Source organism: Geotrypetes seraphini, chromosome 1 (genome assembly GCF_902459505.1).
Source record: "Geotrypetes seraphini chromosome 1, aGeoSer1.1, whole genome shotgun sequence".
Classification (NCBI taxonomy): domain Eukaryota; kingdom Metazoa; phylum Chordata; class Amphibia; order Gymnophiona; family Dermophiidae; genus Geotrypetes; species Geotrypetes seraphini.
The window spans coordinates 383,396,886-383,420,507 of record NC_047084.1 but is presented as its reverse complement, the minus strand read 5'-3'; the positions used below and the strand labels follow the sequence as shown (position 1 = coordinate 383,420,507).

Below are 23,622 nucleotides of genomic sequence, written 5' to 3'. Positions count from 1 at the left end.
ACTTCTCTCCTTCTCTTTTCCTCTCTTTGGTCTCCAGGGGTCTTTGTCTCTTTTTCCCACTCTCTCCCATCCCCTTTTCTTTTTATGATTCTACTATTCTTTTTCTTTTTTTTCTTTCCTTCCCCATCTTTCCCTCCCCCTTCATATATTTTTGATGCAATTTGGATCTACTACAACAGTCTATAATACTATTCAATTATGTATATTTGATTTTGTCCTGTTATAACGGATCTCTTACCCCTCCCTGTTCTTCATTGTCTCCTAAATACGATACTTGATAATGTTATGACTTTTTATTCCCTTTGTATTTTTTTTTTTTTTAAGTTCCAGTAATTTTTATTGGTTTTATAAACAATAGAGTTACAGAAAAGTAAGATAAGCTTCTGAAAAACTACGGAAGAAATCGAAAGAGAAGGACACCAGCAAGTATATCACATTGCATAACAATGGAGAGTGGGCTACAAAAAAAATCAATAATATGATACAATAGATATATAGCAATACATCAGCTATCAATAATAAGCGTGAATATAAAAGAGATAAGAAATATGAAATGAGTGTGACAAGTGTGTACAATGTCAGAAATAAACATGTCTGATTATAGTCATACGAAATCAGTCAGAGAGTAATCAAATCGGTAAATACAGTAACCAAATTAGTGCTCATAATAAACATATTGAAGATCACTATGAATAAGACAAAAAAGATCAGGTAAGTGTACAGTCAAAGGTCCATACCACAAAAGTTTAGCATAATCGACCAAGTTTTAGTATAGGAAAGCGAAGCGTTACAACGATCCGCCATGTGGTGTTCGTATTTATTATGGAGACATACAGAATTCCACCATTGGTTGAAGTCAATTTTTGTAAAGTCTTTCCAATTTTGTAATATTATTTGAAAAGCTAGAAATAACAAAAGGGTTAGAAGGCGGTCATGATACATAGAGAGAGGTGTGGAAAGAGCTAGGGATCCCTGAATTATGATATCAAAAGATAAGGGGTCATTAAGAGCAAAAATTTTGGTAATCATCTGCCAGATAGATGTCCAGAAGATCTGCAAATGGGGGAATTCATACAGCATATGACGTAAGGATCCTTCAAAGGACTTGCAGGTCCAGCATAGATTGTCCGAGGATCTCATGACTTTAGCTGTTTTGGTGGGAGTCCAGAAGGCTCGATGGTAAAGGAAGATTGCTGTTTGTCTATGAGAGGCAGAATGAAGGGATTTAAAGAGTTTGGTCCACATGGTAGTCCAGACTCCATCAGTGATAGGAGACTTCAACATCTGATTCCATTTGGTTTTGGAATTTGGGAGTGCAGGAAAACATTTAGATTGAATAAGTTTATACCAATTGGAAGATTGACCCCTGGAGGCTGAAAAGGCAAAAATCTTGGAGTGTAAGTCAGAGTTTGAAGAGAAGAAGGAGAAGAGAGTTTCTCAATACTTTAGATGGGTAATTGTACCCATCTAAAGTATTGAGAAGTGGGGATATTAAATTTTGCCATAATATCGGAGAAGGTAATCCAATTGTCATTTATAATAAGATGCGATAAATTCCAAATTCCCTGACGATGCCAGGTTCTCCAGGCCACAACTGCATTATCAATCTTTAATTTGGGATTGTGCCAAATCACTGTGCAGGCAATCACTCGCAATATGCTCCGACTACCTCTTCCTGCACTAAGTCGGGCCTTATCCAATCAGGAGTTGCGTATCAAAGCAGCTCCTGATTGGATAAGGCCCGACTTAGTGCAGGAAGAGGTGGTCGGAGCATACTGTGAGTGATTTTTTGCACTCGCGGCGCTGTGGCTGCTCTCTCCTGCCTTTCTCGCTGCCCTTTCCTTGTCGGCAGTTCACGGTCAGAAAATACTGCGAATCACCGGGACCACGAACTACTGATCGTGACTGACCGGGGGAACACTGTAAAGGTCATTTAAAAAAAAAAAAACAACCAAAAAACACATCTTGCTGTTTTGAGAATGGATATTTTCTCTACTGGATTTCTGGATGTCTTTCTCAGACTTAGATGTCCTATTGAAAATTTCCCTCTATATACTTAAGAATTACATAAAACAACTAAAAGTAGGGAATGTATAATTCAGTTACTAACACCTTTTCAAAACAGTTAAGGGCTCCTTTACAATTTTTTTATATAGAGGAGGAGGTTTTAAAAAAATTGGCTCCAGGTGTTGCATACGTTAGGTGTGCCAATGAGTAACGTAACAAGTTTTATTTAATTAATTAAACCTCAGTAATACTATGATGCAGACAAAAATCCAGCAGAGCGAGGGTTGATATCCAATCTATTGCATTGAGTGTCACATGTATGATTATTTCCCACTTGGTGAGAGGTCATATGTGTGTGCTCCTAGCTCTCACAGAATGAGTTTGTTTTCTTGAGAAGCTGAGGGAAACAGAGAGGTTCATAGATTCATAGAGAAGACCTTCATGGACATTTTAGGGAAGTCTCACCTCCAGTCTAGCAGTCTCTATGCTGCCTTGGAGGAGGGAGGTCTCCTTTTAAGGAGACCATCACCCTGGTGAAGTAGGAAGTAATCCTGCCCACCAGGGGATGTAATATCCTCAAACACAAAGGATGTATCTCCAAGGCATTCTTCCTAGGAGGGAGGGGTTAGGACAGCTGCTGTAGTTGGTGATTTGATCATTAGGCATGTAGATAGCTGGGTGGCTTGTGAAAGTGAGGCTTGCCTGATCACTTTCCTACCTGGTGCAAAGGTGGTAGTCTTCCTGTGTCACCTAGATATGATTTAAGATAGTGCTGGGTGGAGCCTGCTGTTTTGGTACATGTGGGTAACAATGACTAGAAAATATGAGAAGGAAGTTCTGGAAGCCAAATTTAGGCTCTTAGGCAGAAAGCTGAAATCTAGATCCTCCAGGGTATCTTTTTCATAAGTGCTTCTCATTCCATGCACAGGACCCAAGAGGCAGGCAGCGCTCTGAAGTCTCATTGTATAGTTGAGATGATGGTGCAGGGATGAGGGATTTAGATTTTTAGGATCTGAGCAACATTCTGGGAAAGGGGGAACCTATTTCAAAATGATGGGCTCCGCCTTAACCAGAATGGAACCATACTCCTGGCACTAACATTTAAAAAAGAGATACAGCAGCTTTTAAACTATAAATTGGGTGTGTGTGTGTGGGGGGGGGGGGGTGGACCTGACAGTCGCCCAGGAGCAGTATCAGTGTGCAGTATCCTTGAAGGATACTACTGAAACAGATTATTTAGGGACTGTTAATAGAGAGGTTTCAACGGTGAAAGGAAACCAGGAGTGTTTAAAGGAGACCAAAGTAAAGGATGCAGTTATCCCCATCAACTTCTAAACAGCCTGTAGATGCAGGGGGAAAAATGCAATTTGAAATATCTGTATTCAAATGTCAGAATCTGAAAAATAAGAAGGGAGAGTTAGAATATGTAAATATTATAGGTTTCTTGTAGACCTGGTGGAAGGAGAACAATTAGTGGGACACTGCATTATCAGTGTACAAATTATATCACAATGCTAGAATGGATCAAATTGGAGGGAGTTGTGCTATATGTTAAGGGAACTGTGTCAAACAGAATAAACATTCTACATGAAACAATTAGTAGTGTGGCATCCTCATGGATAGAAATTCCTTGTGTGAAGGGTAGGCATATACTGGTTGTGCTGTATTACCATTCACCGAGAAAGAATGAACAGACAGATAAATGTTTACAGAAATTAGGAGAGCTTGCAAATTGAGTAATCTATTGGTTTCACTATCTTCGCCTATGCTGATGACATTCAACTACTCCACCCAATCAATACCTCAAATACTTCAGATGTAACAGACATAAACCATAAACTTGACACTATAAATGATTGGTTATATACTAACAAACTTTCTCTCAACATTGATAAATCTTCTGCTTTACTGCTCCCAATCAAAAATAGTGAATCTTTACCAAGTAAAATTTCTATCAAATCCACTCCAATACAAATGGAAACAAAGATAAAACTACTAGGAGTCATAATCGATAAATATCTCACCTTTCATGACCAAATCAGTTCAGTTGTACGAATTTGCTTTTTCAAACTTCGTCTAATCCGTTCATTAACCTCAATCTTAGGAACAGAAGCAATTACAATTCTAATTCACTCCCTCGTTATCTCTCATTTAGATTACTGTAATTCTCTTTACAATGGTCTTCCACAAAAAGAAACCCGTCGTTTACAATTAATACAAAATACGGCAATAAAAATCATTTATAAAATAGGCAAATATGATCACGTCACCCCACTACTGAAAGAGGCACACTGGTTGCCTATTACACATCGCATGACCTATAAAATCATCCTGCTTACGTTTAAAATAAATCTTGCACACCAGCCTTTATATCTTTATAAGAAACTCATCCCCCATTACTCTCCACGTACTCTGAGATCAGCAGACCAAAAACTTCTACAAATTCCTTCAATCAAAGAATTCTATTATACCCGGAAAACAAACTTTACAGTTGTCGCCCCAACACTATGGAATGCTTTACCACAACAACTTAGAGAAGAACAACATCTAGATAATTTCAAGACCAATTTGAAGACATTTTTATTCCGAGATGCTTTTGTCTGTTCTTAATTCCACCTTTTTCTTTTTCCCTTTTTCTTTTTTTTTTTTATTTTTTTCTCTCTCCTAAATTCTCTCTTTTACTTACCCTACTTTTTCAATCTTTGCCTATCTTTTTCTCCTCTATTCCACCCTTTTCCTTATCTTTTTTTCTTCTTCAACTGATCCGTTTCAACTTATTTAGCCAACCGCTTTAATTAAAGCGATCCTACCCAATATGTTTTTCCCTACCCTCACTATTTCCCTCTCTTCTCCACAATATGTAACTTCCCCCCCCTTCCCCTCATATCCTCACTTTCATGTTAGTCAAATTATGTCTTTAATGTTCACCCACCACATTTTATATTTTAAATTTTATCTTTTTTTTTTCCTTTGTATAAATTGTATTGTGAACCGGCCAGATACTTGGTGATGGTCGGTATATTAAAAAGTTAATAAACTTGAAACTTGAAACTTAACAATCCCAATATTGACTGGATAAATGTTACACTAGGGAGTGCTAGGGAGGTAAGATTCCTAGATGTAATAAATGGCTGGTTCATGGAGCAACTGGCCTAGGAATTGACAAGAGGGGCTACTATTTTAGATTTAATTCTTAGAGGAATGCAGGGCACAGTATGAGAGGCAACAGGGTTGCATCCGTTGGGAAACCTTGATCATAACATGATCAGATTTGAGCTAATATCTAGAGTGAAACCACACAAAAAAAGAATTAGGGCGCCTCCAAATTGTGCAAAACACCGCAATAAAAATTATATTTCATGCGAAAAAATGCGACCACATTTCCCCCCTCTTGCGCAAAGCACATTGGCTACCTGTTGAACATAGAATCTATATAATAAAACCCTAGCCGCGCATGCACACTCTGAACTGCGTACTTCCATGATCCGTAGGTCTGTGGCCGCAGGAGTGCGCATGCGCGCCTAGCTGTGACAGTGGCCGGCAGAGAATCTGTACTCAGGCCTCCCTGCTCTCACTCCTCCAGGCAGGGGCAGACCAAACAGGACCCGATCAGAGACCACCACACTCACGGAATGCAAGGTAATGTGCTGACTGAAGTCATTTTTAAGTTCTAAGCTGCGGCGGCGGCTCCTCTCACGAGCCGCACCTGCGTCGGAGAAGGCTTCTGACGCAGGCAGGGATCGTGAGAGAAGCCGCTGCTGCGGCTTAGAACTTAAAAATAACTTCGGACAGAACTAAGGGAGTCAAGGCCCCAATTGTAACGGTCGGCAACAGAACATTGGGCATTGCTCGCGATCCCAGCCGCTTACACCCACTAGCCTGCAAAACAGCTGCCCACGAGGAAATAAGAAAACAGCCCCACACTCACAGACCCCCAAGGTGGCAAAGAGACCACGATCACTGTGAGCGAGAGTTCGGGTACATTAACGAGCAGGGTTGCCATAGAAACCCAGCCGGCATAACAAAAATTATGCAGTCACAAGGATCAGTGAAAGGGGATCAGGAGCGACATGCACAGCAGGGTCTTAGAGGGCAAAAGAGCTGCAGTTGGAGAGACTGAGGAAGGGAATGTCACATAAAGAACTGAGACTGAAGAAGGAATTTAAAAAAAAAAAAAAAAGGGAAGAGACACCTACAAGGAAACACAGGATCAGGAGCAGGGAGAAAAACCGAGGCAGTAATGTTACAGCTGGAGAGTGCAGAGTGAGGAAGAAAGCAGAGACAGGCTACACAGGGAAATGGAGGGGGAGAGAGACAGAAAGAAAAAGACAGACAGACATATATTCTAGCACCCGTTAATGTAATGGGCTTAACGACTAGTTAGTTATAAAACTCTACTACTCACATTCAAGACACGTCAAAGTAATCAACTTGAATTTATCAGTAGCCTACTCATTCCTTATTGTCCATCTAAAGCACTGCGTTCTATGACACAAAACCTCTTTGCAGTACCATCCTTAAAGCATATTAATATGATAAGATCAAATAACTTTGCCGTGACTGCATCATCTTTTTGGAATTCTATTCCCAATTACCTTTGTGAAGAATTATCTGCTTCATTTTTAAACAAAGCTGAAAACATTCCAATTCCAAGATGCTTTCGATACTTAACTGCCCTTGTAAGAGTCAAACACTTGCTGACTGCTGTAGGCAACCCCCCCCATCGTTCTTCCCTTATTTGTTCTCTTTTCTCAAAATATTGTAGTTCCTCCTCTTTTTCCACTTGTTTCTGTTCGTTTTTGTCTGTGTTTTTTGTCCTTCTAAACTCCCTTGTCGTTTTTTAATTTATCTGTTAAAAGCTGCATTTTTATTGTACACTGATTGAGCAGTATAAGAATTTATAAATAAACTTGAAACTTAAAACAAAGGAAATCTACTATAGTGGCATATAATTTTTGAAGGAAACAATGGTAAAATGAAGAAAATGGTAAATCCCCCTCCCCCCAATAAAAAACTAAAAGGAACAGCCACAAAGGTTAGGACTCTAAATTAGGCATGGAAGTTTAAAAATACCATCTTGGGAGTCCAGACCAGATGTATTCCATGTATTAAGAAAGGTGGAAAGAAGAGCAAATGGCAGCCAGTCTGGTTAAGAAGTAAAGTGAAAGAGGCTATTAGAACAAAAAAAAGCCAACAATCTTCAAAGAATGGAAAAAATAGATCCCAAGTGAAGCAAGTTAGATACAAAGCTCTGATACAGAAGGCTAAGAGACTATGGGCTCCTTTTACTAAGCCACGTTAGGGCTTTAACGCGTGGAATAGCGTGCGCTAAATAGCTGCGTAAGCTAAAAACGCTAACGCAGCTTAGTAAAATGAGTCCTAAGAAAAGAAACATGCCACAGAGGCAAAATTATTTGTAAGCATAAGAATTATTTGTAAGCATAAGAAGCAGTGTGAAATATAGCTCTTATTTGGGTATTTTGTTTATGCATATTCATTAGGGATATCTTGAAAACTGGCTGGGGGTCCCCCAGGACAGGGTTGGGAACCACTGATCTAGATCTTCACATTTTTCATCTGGCAAACCTACATCGAAAAATTCTTCTTGTGGGCCCAATCTTTCTTTTCCTAACAACAAAAACGCTGGAGTGTAGTCAGTGGCGCTCAAAACAGTAAATGTTTTGAGGTACCTCAAAACAGTAAATGTTTTGAGGTACATCCTAAGCAGAAAGCCTGTGAGGGAATCACTAGATCATTAAGGAGCAAAAGGGGCACCAGGTGGCTATGCAGATGATAAACTTAGGGCTCCTTTAACTAAGGTGCGTTAACGTTTTTAGCGCACGCAGGAAATTACCGCGCGCTACACTGCTGGCATTAAGGTCTAGTGCGCGTGGCAATGTAGTGCACGCTATTCCACGTGTTAAAGCCCTAACGCGGCTTAGTAAAAGGAGCCATTATTCTCCCACTTGATTCTTACTTACCTACTCATCATTCTCCTATCTCTTCTAAATTGGACAGAATTGCAGACTGGCTCACATCTAATAAACTGAAAATTAATTCTCAAAAGATTGCAGTAATGCTTTTCTTGCAGGCACTCTATCTTCAAACCTTCCAAACTTTAGTATGAAGGGTGCTCCTTTAACATTTTTAACAGCTACTATGTAAAATCTTAGGAGTTGTGATCAATAATACTTTAACCTTTCATTCACATATCTTAAAGGTAGCTTCTTCATTATTTGCTCTCCATCAAATTTGCTCCATTCGCTCATTTCTTCAGCCAAGTCCTCATTGTATTCTCATACATTCTCTAGCTTTATCTAAAATTAATTACTGTTACATTGGTTACAATTAGTACAAAATACTGCAGTCAGACTACTTTACCATCAATCCAAATTTGATCATGTCATTCCCCTTATGAAAGCAGAGCATATTCTTCCTGTTTCTTACTGAATTCTTTTTAAAATTAATGTTCTTTCTCACCAGATTCTATCAAGTAGTCTTTCCTTTTTCAGTTTTCCAGTCCAATATTCTCTGCAGAGAAATCTTAGATCATCTCATCAATAGTTGTTGATTGCTCCTTCGGGAAGTTATTTCTTGATGTTCATAGAAATTCCTCTCTCTCGGTTATGACTCCTATCCTCTGGAAAACTCCCCCTTTTTATCTTCGTGCAGAAAGATCAGTTTTGACATTTAAAGCTCAATTAAAAGCTTACTATTTTTCTGAGGTATATTCATAGTTTCAAAGAATATGCTTACTATTAATTAGAATACTTTACCCTAATATCCTTTAGTTTTTCCTTTCCCTTTTTCCTATAATCCTAGAATTTTATTGTAATCTTTCCTTATTGTTTTTCTCCATTATGATGATAATGTTAGTTTGTTGTTTTTAATCCCCTTTTATATTTTTATTATATTGTAAACCACTTAGATTTTAAACTGTTTTATGTTAGTGGTATATCAAATAAATTGTACTTGAACTGAAAGAATGAATGATTTGCTTCAGTTATTACAGAAGAAGATGTAAGAAATCTATCTGAACCAGAAATGGTTTTCAAGGGGGACAATGTGGAGGAACCGATTTAACTTTGGCAAAGTTGGAAGATGTACTAAGTCAAATTGACAAGTTAAAGCATGATAAATCACCTAGTCCAGATGGTATACACCCCAGGGGACTGAAAGAACTCAAGCATGAAATTTCTGATCTTCTGTTAGTGATATATAATTTATCGTTAAAATCATCCGTAGTACCTGAAGATTGTAGGATGGTCAATGTAATGACATTTTCTAAAAAGGGTTCTAGGGGTGATCCAGGATATTACAGACTGGTAAGCCTGACTTCAGTTCCAGGCAAGATAATGGAAATTATTGTAAAGAATAAAATGATGGAACATGTAGACAAAAACAGTTTAATGGGTTCAGAGTCAGCATGGGTTCAGCCAAGGGAAGTCTTGCCTCACCAATCTGCTTCATTTTTTGATGGTGTGAATAAACATGTGGGTAAAGGTGAACCAGTTGACATAGAGGGCCATTTTCGATATTGATGTCTAAATCCAAGTTTAGATGTTTTTGGAAGTTGCATCTAAAAATCAGGTAGAGAGAATGGCCATTTTCGAAACAGCAAACAGTTTTTTAAAATGACCATTTCGAGGTGTGTTAGCTCTTAGTGCATGTATCTTTTGTGGCCATAATTGAAAAGAAAATGTAAGTCACTGGGAGGAAGGAGGAGCCAGTATTTTTAGAAGACTGGCCACACAGATACCCAGCAGAGCAGTGGGGTACCCTAGGGGGCACTACAGTGAACTTCATATAAAAAGGCCCAGGTACACATCTCACTATAACTCCCTGAGAGTGTATGGTGAGCCCTCCAAAACCCATGTAAAACCTACTGGACCCAACTGTACACCACACCAAAAGCCTTTATGCCTACAAATGTTACCTATATGTAAGTACAGTGGGATTTAGGTGGGTTGTGGTGGGTTCACATTTCCCACCACAAGTGTAGTAATTAGAGTGAGATATGGGCCTAGGTCCTCTTCTGTGGAGTCCACTGCACTAGCCACCCAGTTATCCAGAGACCTGCTTGCTGCTCTACTAGGACTGGCCATACCATCTAAAGCTATCATACAAGCAGGTATGTACTGTTTCATTCACATCTTTGTGGGGTGGAAAGGGGACAGTGACCACCGGGGCACGTTTAGGGGGAGGAAGTCTTGCCTTCATCCCTCTAGTGTTCATCTGGTCAGTTAGAGCAACCATGCAGAGCCACTATCCGAATGGCTGCCATGAGTTTTCATGTTAACGTCGCAAGACCATGGGAACTTGTGGCAGCCATTCAGATAGTGGCTCTGCATGGGGCAGGAATGTAGGATGATCACTTCTGCCTCAGTTCACTGCTGGACCACCAGGGATTTTAAAAGGTATGCTTTTTACTAATCAGGTAGGTGAGAGTTTAGTTAGAGTTGGCCAGGACAGGAAGCGGGAGAGATCCCTCCTGTCCCGACCCACCAGGTCTTATGGCAGACCCGATGGAGGCCTGCAACAGGTCCAGGAGGGGAGGCAGGTGGGTGCTGACCCGAATATAAACTGAGACCCACATTTTTGGGCCATTTATTTGGCCCAAAAATCTCAGTTTATATTTGAGTATATACTGTAAATAAATAATAACATTCTTTCCTATGCTGTTATAATTGTCCCACTCAATTAATGGAAGCTTCTTTTCAAAAGCCAATATGAATATAGCAGCCTTTTAGTGGGTATTTTATATTTATTTTTAATGCCAGATCACTTTCTTTTGTCTCATTATTTGAACAGATCCTGCAGCACTGACTCCAAGAATTAACCATGAAATTATGGATAAAATGTTCACTTTTCATTTTCTTTTTTATTTCTTCTACTTTCTTTTGGATGCAGCCTTTGAAGACAGTGCACAAATTCATGCATAAGCAGTTAACAAGTAATGTCAGTAAGCCGTTATCAAGTGATGTCATTATTAAATCTAATACTGGAATCTTTTTAGCTGAGACCTCAGAGAAACTGGAGCCCTCCCCTCTAGCAGTATGTGCTGTAGAATCAGCATCTCAAACGTACCCTGACAGAACAATTTATTTCTTCATGAAAGGACTGACCAAAAACATGACTATTACCAAGAGTTCCTTCTATAAAGCCATTCCACTGCTGTCATCTATGGAAAATGTCAACATCCTTCCCTTAGACCTTGAAGAGGTTTTTCAAGACACGCCTCTTTATCCATGGTATCAAAAGGTAACTGTTATTTTTTGCCATTTTTAACTTAAAATAGAACAGTGTGAAGCATATACTTATTCATAACAACATTGTTCCATTTAGTTTAATTTTTAGTTTCAGTTTCTCTTTCATTCCAATTCTTTAATTTTATCTCATTATAATATGCTTTAAAAATAGTCCCTTGTAATATTAATATAGCAAGAAACCACAATTTTTATGAGTCTGAACAAAGAAGGTTCTGGTGTCCCTGCTTCTGAGCTAACTCTAGATGTCATGAGGTAATGGAGGTTGGGCCAGTCTACCCATCAAGGGGTGTGGGTGTATCCTGTCTCTGTGGGCCAGAAGTAATTCCTCTATAGGAGTCTGTGCAAGGAGAGGCATTGCAGAAGCCCATAGGAATCATAAGGCAGCCAGAAGAAGAACCACCCCTGATGGCCAGCTAAATCATCTAGCTAGGGAGAACTGTTGCTCTTAAACCAATTAGATTAACAAAGGAGATGTTTTGCTAAGAGAGAGAGAAGGCAGGAAAAACACAGGGATGTCTTTGCTAGAGAAACAGCTAAGAAAAAGGTCCAGGAGCAGCAAAGGTACCATGAATTCAAGTTAGCAGTACCCACAGGGAGTATTAGTAAGGAAGTAACCAAGGAAATTGCTCCAGAATCTAAGAATTCAAGTGAAGTACTTAGTATGAGATTTTATTCTATTTTTTATATCCTACTTTTGTATTGGGGTTTGTTTGTTTTTTTGGAGAGCCACCAATAAAGGTGTTTTACTTATTTTTACAAACAAAATCAGGAGGGTTGCCTCCACAAGACAATAGCGAACAAACAGTGGAGATGTCCAAGAACACAAAGTTGCTTTTTATTTCAAAACTCTGCTTTTATTACTATGATAGCTCGACATATGTTTTGACCTCTCCGGCCTGCCTCAGGAGCCTACAAAGTGTTGACACACAGATCATTAAAATCATGAAAAATGTTAAAAATAACAAATATAGGAGCCCTTACTCCTGGTTATACGTAACCATTCATCAATAAAAGGTTTTCGATTTGGTGAAATAGAAACCAAACTCTCAGCATATGCTGATGACATTCTGTTGTTTATAACGCCGGACTCCATATCACCCCTGCTTTCAACTATTGCTCAATATTCCCAGTTTTGGGGCTATAAATTGAACTCCAATAAGACCAATTGGCTTTCAATTGCCTTGAATTACGACATGAAGCGGGCAATTTGGATTTCCACTGGACTAATAATAAGCTCAAATATTTAGGAGTATATTTTGGTACTACACAGGATGATACCATAAATTATAACATTGATTATATAATTATTATGGTTAGGGATCTCACCAGTCGATGGTCCCCACTACATTTAACTTGGTGGGGGCGACTAGAATCTATAAAAATGATAATCTCTCCCAAAATTAACTACATTCTTAATATGCTTCCTTTTCTTTTCCCAAAATCCTTTTATACATCTCTTGATTCCTTTGGAATCATCTACGCGGTTCCTTTGGAATAACAAACAACCTTGCATTGCCCTCTCAAAACTTAAGGTGTATAAGTCCTTAGGGGGAGTTAATTTTCCTTGCTACTACCATTACCACATCTCTTTTCTCCTCCGCCAATGCTCCTTCTGGCCAATGACCCTAGTAGATGCAGACTTTCTCTGCTGGTTATCGATTGAACAAGCCAAATATGGTGCACAACTTCTTCAGTATATTGTTTCTAGGGAAATTCCTACCTCCTTTAAGTCGGACATCCTCTTGTCTTCTGCTAAATCTGCACTCACTTGTGTAGAAAGCCTAATGGAAGAAAAGTGGTCCTCCTCCCTACTCATTCCTATCTGTGGAAATCTGGTGATAAAAATACAGAATTCTACAATTTCTTGGCCTATATGGAAAAGTGTGGTATTTGGTCACTTCGGCACATTGTTAGACATGGCTGTTGGATGAGTTTCACAGAGATAGCCACTATTTATAATCTTCCTCTTAGCCAATAATTCAGATGGCTGCAACTTACACATTGTCTGAGGAAAGTACAAAGACTTAACCTCTCTGAGGGAATCCCCTAACTTACTGAACTTTCACACCAAACTTTCTCCATTACGTTCCAAAGGTATTGCCTCCACCTGGTATAGATTCATACAATTAAAGAAATTTGTGGATCAATCTGTCTTCTCCTCTAAATGGTTTGAAGTTTTGCAACACACTCCTGATACTGACACCTGGACAAATATATGGTTACATTTCTTCAAATCCCTTAAGTCAGCTTCTTTGCTTCAATCACTGTATTTTCTGTTACATAGAGCCACTTGGACGCCTGTCCTTTCCAATAAAATTAATAACAGTTTGTCTCCCACTTGCTTGTACCGTAACGCTCATCTTGGCACTCTGGACCATTTACTTTTCCACTTCCCTCTGCTTCGCACTTATTGGAACCGAGTCTGGTACACAATTTCTGAGATTTTTTCTCTTAACAAACTCATTGACTTCTCCCTTATACTGTTTGGTAATCCTGAAAGCTCTTATCTATGTGATTATTCTGAGGCTCAGCTCTTCCGTATTTTGACTGCACTGGCTCTTCAGAATATCCTTCACAACTAGAAAAACCTAGTGGAGTATTCCGTGTGGTGGAACTCTGTGTGCTTAACTGCCAAATATGAAAAAATTAATGCTGAAAGATGTAACACATATCATACTTACTGTTGTATTTGGTCTCCATTAGTGAAATACTGTACCAAAATTCTGCATTATAATTTGGTATACAGCTTTGTTCATTACACGTTAATGTATAGATTGTTGTGAGTTGCTCTATACTGCTTTCCTAATTTTGTTTGACGTTGCTCCTTTGTGACATATTTTGTCTATTGTTATTTCTTTACTCTGCTTGAAAACAAATAAAACTTATTGAACTTAAAAAAAACAAAAAAACAAATCTATGCAAATCAATAAAACCATAATCAATTTAAATTACACTGAGAATAAAACACACATGTTAAAATATTCAACAAAGCATACTGGATTGTTAGGATCAAAAATATAAAAAGATTATATATATATAAACACATACAAACTATTAAGGGCTCCTTTTACAAAGGTGTGTTAGGGCCTTAACGTGCAGAATAGAGCGCGCTAGTCGCTGCCACCTTCTCTTGAGCAGGCAGTATTTTTTCAGGTAGTGCACGCTGTCACACAGCTATCCCCTGCTCTGACCATCAGGCGGATTAGCTGTGCCGAATCCTGATCTGTCAGCGTGGCTTCTCCAGGAAAGAGGAAGGCTTTTCAGGTAAAATAGACCTAGGCTCCTGCCTAGTCTGCCCAGGCCACACTGAGATACGTTTGCCAATAAAGGGAGACACAATTCAGGCATGGTCAAAATCTCATTCTCAGGCTTTATTTGATAGGCGGTCTGAACACCGTCAGCCACCCTCAAGACATGCATAAGTCAGGCAAAAAGTAAAACCAAAATATATAGCAAACAGTTGTCAGAATGGCTTAAAGGCCAAGTATGGCATATAATTGCATTCCTCTGGACTTTCTCTGTTTTAAAGACAGTCCTCTTCACCAGGGTTCAACTAAACAGAAATGCCATGAAAATAAACTTCAAACAATGAAAGCAAAATTGCCTAAACCAAGCAGGCAAATAAAGTAGCAAACTTTGGGAATGAAGTCACAAGCTTCCCAGCCCAGACTCTGTTCAGAGTTCTGTCTTCCAATCGAACTCATCAGCGGGAGACAGCGTATCCAGATTGTTCCCGAAGAGAGGCAGCGTGGGAGCCCTGCTCCGCCCCTCTCCCTGACCGAAAGGGAACATCTAAAAGAGCACAGCAGCCATCCGGGCCCCCTTTCAGGCCACCAGCGGGAGACAGCGTATCCAGATTGTTCCCGAAGAGAGGCAGCGTGGGAGCCCTGCTCTGCCCCCCTCCCTGACCGAAAGGGAACATTTAAAAGAGCACAGCGCCAACAGCGCGCCTTTGTGAAGCGCCTGCAGTGACGACAGTTGGATTCTGAAGCTAACAAAATAACAGGCTCCAATCAGCAGGAGCACACCAGCACTTTACGAGAGCGATGGAGGACCCAGGATCCCAGAGGTCCTTTCCGGTATATTGCACAGAGTGCAATATGTACGACTACCTCCCCTTGGGAAGGCGGGAGTACATATGCAGTCGGTGTCAGGAACTGGAAAGCCTGAGGATGGAGGTCGGCAGATTGAGGGTCAGGGTCCAGGAACTGGAGGGACTGGAGGGACTGCGCACCACAGAGGAGACGAGCTGGTCAACCCAGAACACAGACGGAGCAGGCCCCATTGTGGACCAGGTGAGAGACTTCGAGAGATTCATCGAGGAGGCCTATAGGAAGGTGGAGGAACGGGACCAGCAGCTGCACAGACGGATGTCGGCAGATGAGACCCAGGATCCACAAGGCGACATCGGGGAAGGACCTAGCGGAGGAACCACGCAAGAGGAGGAGACCGCGACTCACTGGGACCCCGAGGGAGAGACACCGCACTACACCAAGGACACGGACCTGAGGCAGAGGAGGTTGCTGAGGAAAGGGAAGTCTGCTATTGTGGTGGGAGACTCGATCTTGAGAGAGGTAGACAGTCACGTAGCTGGAGGAAGGGAGGACCGGCTAGTGACTTGTCTCCCAGGGGCCAAGACACGAGACATCACTGATAGGATCGAGAGGATCCTGGACGGAGCAGAGACAGAGGAGACTGCGGTAATAATCCACGTCGGAACGAATGATGTGAGCTGGAGGAACTTCAGCATGGCCACACTGACTGACCAGTTCAGGGTCCTGGGACGAAAGCTGAAGCGGAGCACACGGAGGATAGCATTCTCGGAGATCCTGCCTGTACCGAGAGCAGATGCAAAGAGGCAGGCAGACCTCCAGGCTGTGAATGCATGGTTGAGGAGATGGTGCCAGGAGGAGGGCTTCCACTTTGTGAGGAACTGGACGTCCTTCTGGGGAAAGAGCAAGCTCTACCGGCGGGACGGCCTGCACCTGAGCACAGCGGGAACTAGACTACTGGCAGCCAATGTGAGGAAGGAGATCGAGAGGGCTTTAAACTGAGGAGAGGGGGAAAGCTGACAGCTGATCTGATGTTGACGCTTCGGACAACAGTATCCAGAACAGATGCTGAACGGGCTGACTGCAGGGAGGAAGCAGAGGGACCGGAGGATCTTATGATCAGACAACGAGGGAAACATCAGGTAAAGGGAGCTTGCTGGGAGAAGACTAAGGGGCATGGAGACACAGGGGGACTGGGTGGCACGAGGGCAAAAGCTGAGGGCAATATAGAGGTACCACAAGGCGAGGGGGATCAAACAGAGGCTCAAGGGATGATAGCCCAGGAGGGGGCCGGTAGGGCTAGAAAACCCAGAGGAAAAGCGGGGAAGTGGGTTGGCGGGAATGTGGGGAAGCTGAAAGCTAAGAGGGTAAAGGCTGAGGGCAAAGCAGAAGCACAGGGAACAGGAGAACTGCCCGAAATCCAAGGGCAGGCGGCCCAGGTAAATGCAGAGGTGGAGGAAAAACGACGGGACCTACGGGACCTGCGGTGCTTATACGCAAATGCAAGAAGCCTCATGGCCAAGATGGGTGAACTAGAAGTCGTGGCCAAGGGGGAGGACCTAGATATAATTGGAATTGCAGAAACCTGGTGGACAGAGGAAAATCAATGGGATGTGGCGCTGCCGGGGTACAAGCTCTACAGGAGGGACAGGACCCATAAGAAGGGGGGAGGCATAGCACTATATATAAAGGACTCTATCCACTCGGTCAGGATGGATATGGCAACGAAGGCAGAGGGGCTGGAATCGCTATGGGTCAAATTGCCGGGAAACAAGGGTGCAGGCATAAAACTGGGGCTGTACTATCGCCCACCTGGTACGCCAGAAGGAGTCGGACACGACTTGGAAGCGGAATTGAGACAGGAATGCAGGACTGGAAGTGTAACAGTGATGGGGGACTTCAACTACCCGGGAATAGACTGGAGTACGTGTCACTCCAACTGCACTAGGAAAACAGGATTTGTAGAAGCTGTGAGGGACTGCTTCATGGAGCAACTAGTCAAAGAACCGACGCGAGGGGGTGCTACTCTTGACCTCATCCTAAACGGATTAGGGGAGCCTGCAAGAGGGGTAGAAGTGGGAGGACCACTAGGCAACAGTGATCACAAAGCGATCAGATTCACATTAGAAAGGGGGACACCCATAGTAAGGAGGACCGCAACAACTGCGCTCAACTTCAAGAAAGGGAACTATGTTGCTATGAGGGAAATGGTGGGGAGGAAGCTCAGAAACATCTTTAGGATGGAGACTGTGGGAAGCGCCTGGACCCTATTCAGGGACACTCTGCAGGAAGCACAAAGAATGTACGTCCCCAGTTTCAGGAAAAGCTGCAAGAACAAGCGATCAAAGGACCCGGTTTGGATGTCAACTGAAGTAAAGAGGGCAATAAATGACAAAAAAGTATCCTTCCGGAGATGGAAAAAGGACCCAACGGAGGAAAATCACCAGGCGCACAGGAAATGCCAAAAGGAATGCCACCAAGAGGTTAGAAAAGCGAAAGGGAAATACGAAGAGGGGCTGGCCAGGGAGGCGAAAAACTTCAAGGCATTCTTCAGTTACGTAAAGGGGAAGCGACCAGCGAGAGAGGAGGTGGGGCCGTTGGACGATGGGGATAGGAAGGGAGTGATTAAGGAGGATAAAGAGGTAGCTGAGAGGTTGAACACGTTCTTCTCGTCGGTTTTCACGAGCGAAGACACATCTAATATACCGGACTCAGAGGAGCTCATGAATGGGGAACAGGCCGAAAAATTGGAGCACATAGAGGTAAGTAAGGAGGATGTCCTCAAACAGATAGACAGGTTAAAATGCGGTAAATCACCGGGCCCGGACGGGATCCACCCAAGGGTTCTGAAGGAACTAAGACAAGAAATAGCGGGCACAATCCAGCATGTTTGCAACCTATCCTTGAAAACTGGTGAGGTACCAGAGGACTGGAAATTGGCGAATGTCACACCTATCTTCAAGAAGGGATCGAGGGGTGACCCCAGGAACAACAGGCCGGTGAGCCTGACTTCAATTATAGGGAAGATGGTGGAAGCTATGATCAAGGACGGCATTTGCGAGCACATCGAGAGGAATGGCCTACTGAGAACAAGCCAGCATGGATTCTGTAAGGGAAGGTCGTGCCTAACGAACCTTCTGTACTTCTTTGAGGGAATAAGCAGTCGGGTGGACAATGGGGAACCCATAGACATCATTTACCTCGATTTTCAAAAGGCTTTCGACAAGGTGCCACATGAAAGGCTGCTTAGGAAGCTGTGGAACCACGGGGTGGGAGGGGATGTGCACAGATGGATCAAGCACTGGTTGTCAGGTAGACTGCAGAGAGTCGGAGTGAAGGGCCAATATTCTGACTGGCGGGGAGTCACGAGCGGTGTGCCACAGGGATCGGTGCTGGGGTTGTTACTCTTCAACATATTTATCAATGACCTGGAAAAGGAGGCAAAGTGCGAGGTTATAAAATTTGCAGACGATACCAAACTGTGCGGTAGAGTTAGGTCCAGGGAGGAGTGTGAGGACCTGCAAAGGGACCTGGACAAGCTGGAAGACTGGGCAAACAAATGGCAAATGCGCTTTAACGTGGAAAAATGCAAGGTCATGCATATAGGGAAAAAGAACCCGTTGTTCAACTACAAATTGGGGGGGGGGCATTGTTGGGAGACAGCAGACTTGAGAGAGACTTGGGTGTGCTGGTGGATGCATCACTGAAGACATCTGCACAGTGCGCAGCAGCCTCGAAAAAAGTCAACAGGATGCTGGGCATCATAAAGAGGGGCATAACAACCAGGACGCGGGAAGTCATCATGCCATTGTATCGAGCGATGGTGCGTCCACATCTGGAATACTGCGTTCAGTATTGGTCGCCACACCTCAAGAAGGACATGGCGGTACTTGAGAGAGTCCAAAGGAGAGCAACGAATCTGGAACACTGCCCATACGCCGAGAGGTTGGATAGGCTGGGGCTCTTCTCTCTGGAAAAAAGGAGGCTCAGGGGAGATATGATAGAGACCTTCAAGATCATGAGGGGCATAGAGAGGGTGGATAGGGACAGATTCTTCAGACTGAAGGGGACAACAAGTACGAGGGGGCATTCGGAGAAACTGAAGGGAGATAGGTTCAAAACAAATGCAAGGAAGTTTTTTTTCACCCAAAGGGTCGTGGACACTTGGAATGCGCTACCGGAGGAAGTGATCAGGCAGAGTACGGTACAGGGATTCAAACAGGGATTGGACGGATTCCTGAGGGATAAAGGGATCGTGGGATACTGAGAGAGGTGCTGGGATGTAACACAGATATAGAAAGCTAACCAGGTAATAAGTATAGAAACCCAACAGGTCGTGCATGTGCAAGACCGGAGGGTTAGGACTACGATGGGAAGATAGGACTTCAATGAGAAACCAAGGTGGCAAGGGAGCCCCTTCTGGTGATTCAGACAGGTCGTGACCTGTTTGGGCCGCCGCGGGAGCGGACTGCCGGGCAGGATGGACCTATGGTCTGACCCGGCGGAGGCACTGCTTATGTTCTTATGTTCTTATCAGCATCAGTTGAGCTTTCTAGCCGTCGGAGCACAGCAGGGTATTAGATAAGCTGTTAGCTTTACAGAGACTTTATCCCAGTGGCTTCACACGATCAGAAATACAGCTTCTTAAACTAAAAACCTCTGAGCTGTCTCAGAGCAAAACCGGAGAGGTTTTCCTTCTCTCCCTAATCAAGGCCAGCTGGTCTCAGGTTACAGAGAGCCAGCACACAAACACAGCTTAGAAAGACAGTTTCGTGCCTTCACTTCTCCTCATGGACTAACCTCCATTCCCTCTGGGTTATAGTCAGCTTCCAGACACAATTCAGTAGTGTCCATTGCCTCAGCTTTCTAGGCAGTTGGGCTCAGGTTTGGGAAGTCCTCTGCCATATCCATGTCCTCACTGCTGTGGGGATGAGGAGAGAGACTTCTCTCCTCACCTTCCTGTTTACTATGCTGCTGGGGCCTTTGCCTTGATTCCCCAGTTTTACCTCCATTCCTGCCTCCCCCTGCGTGATTCAGGGCTCTGCTTTTACGTACCCCTCTCTCCTAGGAGCAGGGAGGTTGGGATGTAAATCCCTAGGGAAATAACTCTCGTTTCTCCTAGGCTGATAGTGTGAATACCTTGCAGGACTAGGTCTCCAATTTTTTAGTAAAAGTCCTAACAGGCTTTCTGGTGTATTTATTCTGATATGGCATGCTGTGCTGAATAACCTTAGGCTCATACCTTTCCTGCTCTACCTCACTGTCTGAGGGGTAGTCAGCCATTTCAATATCCTTACTTTTAACCTGGTCAGCTCTCCTGACCAGGGACCGTGCTCTGCTTTTATCCATTACAGGAACAAAGCTGGCTACTGGTTTGTCACAGCGCTAATCCGGTGCATGCGCTAAAAACGCTAGCGCACCTTTGTAACAGGAGCCCTAAGTGCATACATCATGTGATAAAAAATATATGCATACAAACAATTGAGTACAAATATCATATAAGGCACACATCTGGGAATCACCCAGCTAGATATGAACAATATCGCCAGTAAAATCTGATGGGCCACTGTTGGGGCCATAAATATAACAATTTAAAGATGAGCAATTCTTGAAGAACCGCGCAAGCAAATGAGGTTCATGGAGGTTCACAGAGGGTTGCCAGATTTACATGAGACGAGTCACTGTTGTCAGCGATCAGCACATGTGCAGAATAGTCCACAGAAAGAAGCGTATATGTGCGCATGTGCTGGGAAAAAGCTACCCCATAGCTATATACATAACTTAGGCATATCTTATTGGAGTGCAATATATGCACACTTCATAGGCGCTATTGAATAGAGGGGAAGGGAAGGGAGGAGAGGTATGTCGGCTGTCAATAAGTGCACATAAGACACGCCTTTAATACGTGCACCTGAGACGCGTGCTTTTGAGATTTTTGGTCCCAAAACTATTATACAACTATACTACTATAATTTATGAGAATGATGTTTTTAAAATTTTATAATGAGCTACAGTCAGAAACACACCTGAAGAATAAAGACCTCCTGTGTGTGGTCCATTCAGTCTGCCCAACAGTCACATTCATTTTTTATTCAAGGTTAAACCAGCAATCCAATAAGTATTCATTTTACTTAATAAATTTCACTATAAGATGTTTTTCCCCTCTCCCCTGTTCGTGGCTACTTTATAGCATATCACCGGACAACTGTTAAATTATTAGACACTGGCAGCAATACAAGCTTTAGTGTTTCCCCTGAAGAAGCCCGTTGGCGTGAAACAGACTTGGCTTCCGTTGGGTCTAAAAAGATAAGTGCTTGTAGTCAGTTACAAAACAGCATGCCAGACTCTATGTCCTATGTTACATTTGATTGTTGCCAGCTCTTTAAATTCCTATACATGAGAGAAATAGGAATTGTTGAAACACATTTAAAAATACATAAATATTTATAAAAATAATATGTTTGAAAAATTAATTAAAATTAAGTTATTGATAAATATTGATACATTTTCACAGAGGTTTTGATCAATGATGATACCCTAACCCCAGAATTGGCGTCCTTCTATTGATTGGACCCCAGGGGAGTATTGAGATCTTTTAACTGTTGAGTGTTCTACATTGTATGATAGTCAGAAGATATTGGATTTTGAACACTCGATTAAGGTTTCCATTTTTTGGCTAAGTAAATTAATGGAAACACTTTTAAAACAGATAATAGTGACATTTCTGGAATCCGGTAGATTACAGGACTAGAAGCAACATGGATTCACTAGAGGCAGGTCTTGTCTGAAAAATCTCTTTCACTGGGTGACCAGAGAATTAGATAGAGGGAATGCACTTTTTTGTGGTGTATTTAGATTTTAGCAGAGCCTTTGACAGTGTTCCACACAGACGTCTAATAAATAAACTTAGTGTCCTCGGGATGGGTCCCAAAGTGACGGGCTGTGTCAAGAACTGTTTGAGTGGAAGGTGACAGAATAGGATTTCCAGATTTTACTTTTGGAAAATCCGGACCCCTAGCCTTGCCCCCAGGCCCAACTAGTTACACCTAATCCTTCCCCCAAGCCCACCCTAGCCCCACCCCCCGCTGCCTGCTCTTGTCATACAGGGAGGAAGTGCGTACATGAGCGGACATCATGTGATATCATCACATGACAGCCACGCATGCGCAGACTTCCTCCCTGCATGACACAGCTTTTCAAAACCCAGACAAAGTACCGGGTTTTGAAAAGCCGTCCAGTTCCCAGGACATATCCTTAAATGGAGGACATGTCCGGGGAAATCCGGACGAATGGTAACCCTATGACAGAGGGCATTGATCAATGGAGATCGCTCTGAGGAAAGGGATGTTAGTGGTGTGCCTCAAGGTTTGGTTCTTGGCCCTGTTCTTTTTAACTTTTTTGTAAGCAATATTGCTCAAGGGCTGCCAGATAACATTTGCCTTTTTGCGGATGATTCCAAAATCTGCAAGAGTAGACAACCCTGATGGTGTGAATAGCAATAGGAAGGACCTAAGGGATCCAAGATGGCCACTGCTGAGACGTGCTGAGAAGTACGCACCTTAACCACTCCACTCCTCACCCTTCTTTTTCTTCTTTGGAAGCTTTTGTGGCCCGATATTTCCTTTCCATGTTGAAGAGAAGAGGCAGGCTGTTGGCGCCTCGCAGCGCTCCATGATGCCGACTCTCTGCAATATTGAGGAGCTGCTGTGGCGGATGCAGGGAGTTACAACACTGATGCCTGATGCCAGCCCACTGAGGGCACCAGACCAGGATTGCTTCTCTTGGGCCGGACACCACCCTTAGTCCAGACATCCAAGTGCCACCCTCACAGCCCCAGATTACCAGTTCTCCGAGGGGTGAGGAAACCCCAGAGCTGGGGAGGCCCTTTCTCCTGAGGCAATTAACATCTACGGAGAGCATGGAGGCAGAACTCCCTGTGCAGGAGAATCAGGGGCTGGTTCAGCAACCGGAGGTGGAACAAACCAGACAGAGCAAGGCCAGGAGAATTCCTCAGAGGATGAGCATTTCTACACCCAACAAAAATTTCCTATTTGGGAGAAGCCCACTAAGGTGACTCTTGAGTCTCTTTGGGACTTAGTGGCTAATTTTGTTAAAACTATTAGCCCCAGTTTCCAATATATAGAGACTAAATTGATTCAACACACTAAAGAGCTCAAGGACTTAAAAGAAGATCTGATTGTTTTAAAATCCTCTATTGAAAAGCTTGACCAAGATTTATTACAGTCTAAACAACTTCAAAAGGCTCTAATCAAGGATAATGTGAATTTTAGAAG

General features: G+C 42.7%; 1 protein-coding gene across 2 annotated transcripts in view; it reads left to right on the top strand.

The window, feature by feature from the left end:
* The window catches only part of LOC117346549 (alpha-1,4-N-acetylglucosaminyltransferase-like), a 177,817-nt gene that overhangs the window by 122,278 nt on the left and 31,917 nt on the right, over window positions 1-23,622 (top strand). For both annotated transcript variants that reach the window (XM_033916313.1, XM_033916303.1), the window contains exon 3: window positions 10,819-11,268. In XM_033916313.1, the coding sequence (XP_033772204.1) occupies window positions 10,849-11,268 (420 nt within the window). In that variant the 5' untranslated portion in view covers window positions 10,819-10,848. The remainder of the gene's footprint in view (window positions 1-10,818; window positions 11,269-23,622) is intronic.